At 42.3% G+C, this 9,042-nt stretch overlaps 1 protein-coding gene across 2 annotated transcripts; it reads right to left on the bottom strand.

The window, feature by feature from the left end:
- Positions 1-491: 491 nt before the first annotated feature.
- LOC106951060 (zinc finger protein 668) lies at positions 492-7,218 on the bottom strand. 2 transcript variants are annotated; one of them, XM_015038329.1, is made up of 4 exons: positions 6,948-7,218; positions 6,370-6,807; positions 3,757-4,724; positions 492-1,917 (listed from the first exon to the last, which is right to left on the bottom strand). In XM_015038329.1, exons 2-4 carry the CDS (start codon positions 6,776-6,778, stop codon positions 1,102-1,104), a joined length of 2,193 nt encoding a protein of 730 aa, XP_014893815.1. In that variant the 5' UTR covers positions 6,779-6,807; positions 6,948-7,218; the 3' UTR covers positions 492-1,101. The 2 variants fall into 2 exon arrangements, with proteins under 2 accessions (XP_014893815.1, XP_014893814.1); XM_015038328.1 differs by having other exon boundaries at positions 6,969-7,218.
- Between the last annotated feature and the right edge of the window lie 1,824 nt (positions 7,219-9,042).

Below are 9,042 nucleotides of genomic sequence, written 5' to 3'. Positions count from 1 at the left end.
CTTTAAAAATACAGATCAATGTCTAGCTGGACTCTATCCATCGTCTAAACTGCTTAATATTGCAGAGTCATTTGGGAACTGGTGTCCATCACCAATGTTTACTGGTCAAGAGCCGCTAAACACACTGGACATGTCGCCAATACGTCACTAGACCCAACTAGACTCAATTAAGTTAAAGAACAAAAAGCGTGCAAGAGATCATGTTATATCTTTGGACTTGAGTTCATGAAGTCTGTCGCTAAATTAACTTGCTGTCATCTTTACATTGCCAGAAGAAAAGGTTTCCTGTCAAAACAGGACCCAGAAACAGGTTTAGCTTGTCGATTATCCACCGTGTAGACCCAATCTGTGAGCACTTTATTAAAACTTGAAACGTTTTTGTCTTTCCTCTGACGTCAATGTGCATCACCTCACCTGCGAATGGTGTACAAATCAGCAGACAGGACCCATGACCGTATCTGTGGGAACAAACCCGGTCGTAACACGACACAAAAGGGATCTCGCAAATATTTATTCGCCTTTGAAAAACAGTACAACTGAATTATACATAGCACATAATCCCAAGGTGGCCAAAAACCAGTACCATTTGTAACCTTTTAAATACTGAAATGTTTGCAGTAATAAAAAAAAAATAAAAGTACACACAAAACAGTGGGAAATGTTGATTTCCCACACAAATATACAGTAAAGGAATCAAGGTTTTCAGGCGCTGACAGAAATTCAACATAACTCGCCACACATCTCATCCAGAATACACATTCAAACAGAAAGATGAAAATGAGTGGAATGTCTTGTTGACTCTAAACAGAAAACAGGCCACTGTTTTTTTTTTAATTTATTGCCATATTTCTGTTCAAAGTCCCAAAAAAACTGAAGCAATCATAAGAAGAAATAAGACGCGTCGTTATAATAAAACTGCATGACAGATATATTTCCTGCTTCCTGTAATATTTCAAGTGCACACATTATTACTACTGGGAATACAATATAAGTGCCATTGATAATTCCTGTCTAAAATTATTGCAAAATACGATTCATTTTCTCTGCAGGCTGAGTTTTATTTTTATTTTCTTCCTCTGATGCGTCAGCACAGGCTGAGCTTTAAATGTCCATTTCCATTTTGATGTTTTTCTCCAGTTTACAGTCTATCAGCTGGCCGCATGTGGAGGACCACACATCAACACCGGGACCAGGAGAGAGAGGAGCTTTCTTCACCTCCACTCCTGGAGGAGGTGACGCTGTGTAACCGCTGAGAGGAGAGAGAACCGCAGGCTCCAGCTTGCATCTCTTTGCCCCGCCACATGTGTCCAGCTGCCCCTCTGTTTCGTGTCTTTTCGCTCGCTTTTCTGAATCGTTAGCCTGCGCTGAGATTTCGTACTCGCTCGGCTCGCTCTTGACTGAAACGAAAGCAGTGTCTTTAGGCAAGTTTAGCTTTCTGGACAAATCCAAAGGTGTTTCTGTTTCCTGCCCCAGGAAGCCCGTGACCAACTCCAGGCAGGGGTTGAGCGACGCTCCGACGGCGGCGCTCACTCCCAGCAGTTTGTTGCTCGACAGTGACGACGGCGACTCCTGAGGCAGAGCCTGAACGGCGGCGACCGGTAGTGTCTGAGGGACGCCGGACGGCAGCGGCAGCCCGTCGGTTTGACTCGGACAGACGGGGAGAAACACGACCAGGTTCATACCGGGAGGCGGCTTCTCATCCAGAGTTAGTGTCCACAATCCCTCTGAGTCAGAGGACGCGGCCTCTGTCCTGAGCAGCCTCGAACTGCTGGGATCCTTCACTGGCGCAGCGGCGCAGTTTGAGGCGGGGTTATGACCGGGGGCTGCGTTGGATGCAGAGGTTGGTTTTGTGCCTTTCTTTAGATCTTTTTTCCCAGGAATCGAGCTCTTTGAGGTATGACGTTTCTTAGGAACGCTCTGCAACAAACAAACCAAAATCATTAAAAAAAGCACTTAAGGAGAGAAGCTTAATTGTTAAGTCACTATGAGGCATGTTGGTCTGTGCAAGTTAAGACTAAAAAAAAAACAATAACAAAATACACTCTGCCATTTATTTTTCTGTCAAAATATTAATTTGAAATTAACTTTTTTTTTAAAGTTTTCTTTTTAGTGGTCAAAAATGGGGATGATGTTTTAATGTTTACAATAATAAAAACATAACACGCTGAGCAAACAGAAATTAAAAAAAAAGTCCCGTTTTCTCATATTCTGACACTCTACACCTCACCAAGCTTTCTGACATTTTTAATGAGCCAATTATAATTTTATTTTGGTATCCTGATTTTCAGACGCATATATCTGAGTTTTAAAACTGTGTGTCCTGAAAACTCCAAGACAAAGTCAGATACTGTACAAAAGACACATTAAACCACAATCTTCATGTGGAATCTAAAAATATAAAACGCAGACGCAGGTCGGTATATAAAAGCAATAAAAGCCAGTTTTTCACCGTGTTATTTTTTTTCCTCATATGGACCTTTGCCTCGCAAAACCGTCTTGAACTCCATTCTCTTAATAGTAATTAGTATTTCTTGTGATAGACCAGCACAAAGCAGTGCATAACTATTAAGTAGAAGGAAAATGACGCGTAGTTTTAATAATGTTCCCAATAAATTGCCCACACAGATCAGGCAAAGGCAACCTAAACTGACAGGCTGGGCAACAGAAAACCAGTCAGGAGGCCATTTGGAGGAGCAGCAGAAATTTACAGCACATGGACAATAATCTGTTGACAAATATGAGCAAAGCACTAAACAAACCTGGTCTGAATTACAGAGTGCCAAGAAGGAAACCGTTTCTGAAAATGAGCCAGATGCATACTTGCAAGATATGTGGTGTTTATTGAAAACTGGTTCTACAAAGTTTGAATTCAGGAGGGGCTCCAAACACACACAATGCTTTTTACAAATTCTGCTAAAAATGTTCAAACCAAATATCATTTTTGATAGATTTTGCAAAGCTTTGTGCTGGTCTGTTAATCTTAATAAACTACACTAACGTTTGTGGTTGTAATGAGGCCAGGTGGGTGAGTCATATTTACAGGTACCATTCTAGAAGCCAAGCAGTCAGACAGCAGTGGGTTTATGTGAAACTGATTTTAGAGAAACGGTAAAAGTTGGCTCTGCCAGTCACATGACCTGAATCCTGCAGGAAAATCTATGGAAGGAAGGAACTAAAGGTTAAAGTTCATAGAAGAAGCCCACAGATTTAGGATTTAAAAACTGCTGTTGTTGAAAAATGGGTGAAAATCACAGGTGGTGGATATTTCTAGTTCCTTCAACAAAAACTTTAGTACAGAGTATTAAATCAATTTCAGTAAGGTTTTCACTTTTTCCCTGTTTCATTTTATTTATTAAACATTATTCATGCATATCAGTTTTTTTTTTCTGTTTGAGCTGTTACAGACATCTGGTGAGGATTTCATGTCGGATTTAGAAGTACGTTTAAACTGGTAATGAGTTCAATACTTATTCCATATGCTGTATTTATGGATCTAAGTAAAATAAACAAGGTCTAATATTTAGCCTTTTTTCAGTTTTAAAGATTTATTTTTTGAGCATTATAGTTTAACTTTTACTGTCTGAATGATGAGAATTGAAAGGCACTCTTCCAAACCTAAATGAATAAAATTATGATGAAGAGAACGTCCAAATGTACAAGAGTTACATTATTTCTCTTCCTTTTTAAACCCCGATTACCAAAAACTGATGATAATGCAGCTACGGCAGACTGATCCTTTAAAAGTCGTACACTTACCGCAGACGGAGGAGTCTTTCCACAGGTTTTGAGGTGGATGTCGTAGTTTTGCTGGTGAGGGAAGCCCAGCCCGCAGCTCTGACAGAAGCAGGGCGACTGCCCGGCGTGACCGCCCATGTGAGACATCAACAGCAAGGCCGAACGAAAGCCCTTCCCGCACTCCGCGCACTTCAGCACCCTCTGGTGAGCGCCGGCGTGCTTCTTCAGCTCGTCCGAGGTGTCAAACCTCTGGCCGCACTCCAGACAGCGGATCTCGTCTGTTTTCTGGTTGGGATCCTGGTTCCCCCAGCAGCCAGTGTCCTTTTTGTGCCGCTGGAAGTCCTCCTGACTGGGAAACTCTCGCAGGCACGCCACACAGTGGATGCGCTCAGGCTCGCACTTGTGTTGCCGGTACAACTTGGCCAGCCGGAAGTGGCAGCGGCACCGTATGCACGTGTACGGCAGCAAGCCGAGGTGCGTGAAGCTGTGCTTCAGCAGCGCGTTCTTCTTGCCGAACGTCTCCCCGCAGTCCGTGCACTTAAAGCTGTGAAGGCACCTCTTCTTCTTGTGCCGTGCCAGAGACTTCTCGGTGCGGAAGCTGCGGCCGCACTTCTCGCACACGATGTTGACCATGCACTTGTGCAACTGGACGTGGTTCTCGCACTCCTTCAGCGAGGCGAACACGCGCTTGCACAGGTCGCACTCGTAGAACTGCTCCTCAAAGTGCGTTCTGGACAGGTGCCGCTTCAGGTCCTCCTGCGAGGAGAAGCCAGTCAGACAGATGCGACACCAGTGGCGCTCCAGTTTGGCCTTGGCGTGCGTGCGCAGGTGGAGCCGGTAGTTGTAGATCTGACAGAAGCGCTTCCCGCACTCGGCGCAGCAGTATGGACGCGCGCCCGTGTGCAGGTTCATGTGGTCCTGGAGTTTAAACTTAGAGGGCAGCTGGAGGCCGCAGACGCTGCAGTGGTGGTCACCAGAGTTACTCTGCTCTGTAGGGGGGGTGGATACGGAGAGGAAAGCAGCTGATGAATAATAAACAAACCATTATGCGTTTTCACTAAATGGGTCAAGATTCTCCCTGAAGGCAGATGCTAAAACTGTCAGTTATAATTTCTGGAGAAATTTTGTTTTTTTCAGGTGCTTATAGACTTGATTTAAAGGGGAAGTGTTATGTATATTCAAGGCACATAGGGCCATTTAATAGATCAAGTAAGTACGTTACTTTCAGTTGTTTAAAAAAAAAAGCTACATAAAAAAAATATGACTTAAAAGAATTTCAACTTTGTAATTTAACATCTTGAAATCGGGCCTCTGTCTCTTTAAAAACTCCTGCTCTTTCTGAAACTCCACCTTCAGGAAGTCATCAGAACATCGCTATCCTGTTAACATTTTTACCAGCATTTCAATGAGAAGTAGCTCACATTCAGTTCAGGTGTTTGCCAATTGCTGCTGGCTAGTCTAAAGGAACTGAGTAGGGGAGTCGAGTGGAGGACTGCTCCGTAATGTGGAAGCTCAGGAGCTTGGAAACTGCAGCTCTGAGGAGGAGCTGCGTCTCGAAGGCGGTGCTAGGTCCATGGAAACTAGAGGATTTCTCAGACTTGCATGAAAGAATCAACGTAACACACCAGGTATGTTGTTGATGAGGGAATAACATTATAACATAAAGCTCAAAAAAGTCTATTTTACATAATACAGCTTTAACTGAAATTTCAAAATACTCAATACTGAATGGCCCAGTCATCAGGAGAAATGATACCAAAATCTCCCATTAATAAATATTATATTTATTACTCAGTTTTGTTGTGCATGTATTGAAATTTTCTTCCAAAACACAATTAAAGGTCAAACAGCTAAAATGGCTAGAGATCCATTTATAAACCAACTAGTGGTTATAATCTCTGCTGAACCAGTACTGATGGACGATTGGCTCGTTCAAATCTAAAAATCTAATCTTGTTTCCGATCGGTGGAGGCACCATATCATAGCAAAACGTCAGTGTTCAGTGTGGATGGTTTCACTACAAGAAGCAGAGTAGGAGTTTAGGGTGTTTAAACATGAATTTGGAGGAAGCAAAAAAAAAAAAAAAGCAGATTATGAGCAAATAATCTGAAGCTTTTACAGCAAAGTTGCTGTATTTTATCTTTTTGAAGAGATGCTAAAGTCTCTTCATTAAAGTAAAGGTTTTCTTACTCTGCAATCTGAGGGGGTTGAATTCAATCACACACAAGGTCTAACCTGGAAACATGTCACTTATATCACAGTGATTCCCTCTTTAACTGCAGAGCTGTGTAACACAGAGAATTTTACATTTGTGATACTAGCAGTGTTACTGTTCCATCGTTTCATCCTTACCTTTAAACTGGGTGATTTTCTTTGTTTATTTTCAGTGATGCCGTTTATATTAAGCACTTTATCATTAATTTTCAACTATATCCAGAGGGCCACTTGTTTCATAGCTCTAAAGGGGAGTGAAAAGGTAAAATCTGCATCGACAGGTCAGATCTTTATAAAAATCAATAACCGGTCATTAATTATGTGTTCGGTACATCTTGTATGAGTTAATATGAGTGATTTTCTTTTATAGCAGTGTGTGTCATTAAATCCACTGTAGGTCCTCATTTCATCCAGTCTTACCGTTGCTCAGCTCCTCCTCGTCCTCCTCATCTTCCTCCTCATCAAACTCCTCTTCCTCAAATACCTCGGACACATCACTGTCGTCCGAGTCGTCCTCCACCACCTGCCGAGCCTCTGCATTCTCCACATGGGGGTCTTTTTGTCCGTCTTTCCCCGGCTCAGCCCCCAGCTGAGGGGCCTCCGTCGAGTGACCGCTTTTAGTGGATCCCGCAGGAGGAGCAGCAGCCCCGTTGACTGCTTCTTGTCTGCTTCTGAGCCGCCTCCTCTGCTTTACGTCTCCCATGGGGGCGGCAGCGTGTGGGAGAGGCTTTTCCGACCGGTTTCGTCCTGAAGGAGAGTCCCTCTCAGACGGGACATCCAGAAATCCCGGATCTGCCAGCAGGATGTCACGGTTGGAGTCGGTGGACATTGCTGGCAAGAGGAGCGTTTGATTACTCCCTATAAACAACAAGCACATTGGTTTCATTAGGCTCACGAGTCTCGATTAAAACTCGCCTTTAACGTGTTTAAACATCTCGGGCCGTTCCTCGTTTAAAATACTGGGTTTATTCCCAACGGAAATTCCTTCTATGACACACCTTACTGGTACGCTGGCTCACCTGGCAGGAATAATGATGGTGATGGTGGTGGTTCGGCGTACGCTCACAGCCTTCACATGCGATGTTTGCGCTCTTCAAACCAAAATAAACACATATTGTGCGCAGAAGAGACAAACACAAAACGAGACAAGTAGCCAGCACGGCGTGAAAGCAGAGCGATAGCAACTAAACAGTCCGCTGACTGCTCTCACCTGCTTCCATGGTAAACCACGACCAGGACAACAAAGGCAAACGCACGAAGCAGAGGCAGGAGGGTAGGGAGGCACTGTAGCGCTCTCTTGTCCACCTGCTGCCTTGGAGTGGTATTGCAGTTCTGTTTTTTTTTTTGTTTTGTTTTTTTGTTGTTGTTGTTGTTGTTGTTGTTTGTTTGTTTGTTTTTTGTTTGTTTGTTTTAATTAAATGCATAAAAGCACAAGTTAATGAAGTAGTGCTGTTTTGTGGCTTCTAATTTTTGACAATAACAAAATTTTATCTTCCACAAATTTCAAGGGTCATTATGGTTGGGGGGAGGGAGGGGGATCATGGTTATAATTTTTACCCCTATAAATATGAATCTCAACATTTAGGCATGCATTTCCAACCAGCCCTCCAGAGTCACTACTTTGTGGAACCATCTTTTGATGCTTTACTGCCACAGGCCTCTGGTGGTATGTCTCTTTCAGCAGATTATTGCTCTTGCTAGTTCTCCTTTGCTAAAACTCCATTAACAACTTTAACTTTCAGTTCTCTTGATGCCTCCAACAGGCTTTCTTCCAGGACTGATTGCCCTGTATCCAGTTATCCTTCCTGCTCCTGCTGAAGAAGCGTATCCCCATATCCTGATGCTGTCACTGCTCTGAGTCAGGATGGGGATGGTGTGTTCAGCCTTAAAATGTTCTGTATATAAAACATTCAGTTTTGGTTTCATCTACCACATGTTTGCTCTGTCCCTTCAATCTGAGGCTCCTCCAGAGTCATTATGGGCTTGTCTACAATAAAATATTCTGCAACATTAGAAATAAATGAGTGTATTAATTAATGTTCTATTTCACAAATGAAAACCAAAAACAAGGAGGCAGAAGCTGTTAAATTAAATTCCACTGTTAAAATACTTTCAAGTCAACCCGATTCATTCATAATATCCAATCAGCTATCTGCTAATGGGCTCCTACCACGAAAAATATTTGCACCAACTTTGGCAGAATTTCTGAGTTTATTCAGAAATTCCACAAACACAACATGTTCATCAATGGAGAAAATGACTTTAAATATTTACTTATTTATTGCCACCGAATATGGCAGCAGTGTGTGATCCTAAATTATGAAACAAGTGGATAAATGATCTATTGTTATCTACCAGTCACTTAGAAAAGTTCTGAGCATTTTCACACGACTAATTTGGTCGCTGACATCTCATATGATTTGGAGAATGTGAAGAGGACTTAAGTATAATGTCTTTGCATAATGTTAAGTAAGAATAATGCATATTAACTTAATGTTCATGATAACAAAATGTGTCACAGATTCAATATGAAGGTCTAAAGAACAAAATAATACCACGTAGCACTTGGGTATTATTCATAATGTGTTTCAAGTCTATTCAAAGAACTTGATTATAAAAGTTGTTAGGGTTTATACTTAATTAATACATTACATATAAAACCGTGAATAAGACAACGCACAATACTGTAGACAGTTTTCGTCATGGAAAATAGCTGCAGCCAATGATTCATCAGCTAGGTGAACCACTTTCACGGGTAATAACTTGTAGTAGTCGTTTTCTGTGATGCTATCAGTCTCACATCATTATGGAGGAATTTTGGCACACATTTCTATGCAACACTTGCAGACATTTATCTATGCCAAGTCACACAATTTAACCAGGTTGAGGACTTTGACTGAGCTGAATAAGCAACTTGAATGTTTTCATTCCTGCCTGCAGGGTGTTGTAGATTTGGATTTGGCGTGTTTTGTGTGAATGGTTCTCCTCCTGTTACTTTGTGCGTTAACACACACTGACGGTGTGTGAACGTGTGTGCTAATGACTAAATGCGGTGTTTCTGGGGTCCTCTGGAAAGTATTTACACTGACACAC

Source organism: Poecilia latipinna, unplaced genomic scaffold (assembly GCF_001443285.1).
Source record: "Poecilia latipinna isolate Pla-1442-1.1 unplaced genomic scaffold, P_latipinna-1.0 Scaffold437, whole genome shotgun sequence".
In the NCBI taxonomy this organism is placed as follows: Eukaryota; Metazoa; Chordata; class Actinopteri; order Cyprinodontiformes; family Poeciliidae; genus Poecilia; species Poecilia latipinna.
The sequence above is the reverse complement of the archived record's forward strand: the minus strand, read 5'-3'. Positions and strand labels throughout refer to the sequence as shown.

Coding starts and splice junctions, on each gene's coding strand:
- LOC106951060 (XM_015038329.1), bottom strand. CDS start 6,778: ATGTCCACCGACTCCAACCGTGACATCCTGCTGGCAGATCCGGGATTT. Junction 4,725..6,369: donor CGAGGAGGAGCTGAGCAACG/GTAAGACTGGAT, acceptor CCCCCCCTACAG/AGCAGAGTAACTCTGGTGAC. Junction 1,918..3,756: donor GAAAGACTCCTCCGTCTGCG/GTAAGTGTACGA, acceptor TGTTTGTTGCAG/AGCGTTCCTAAGAAACGTCA.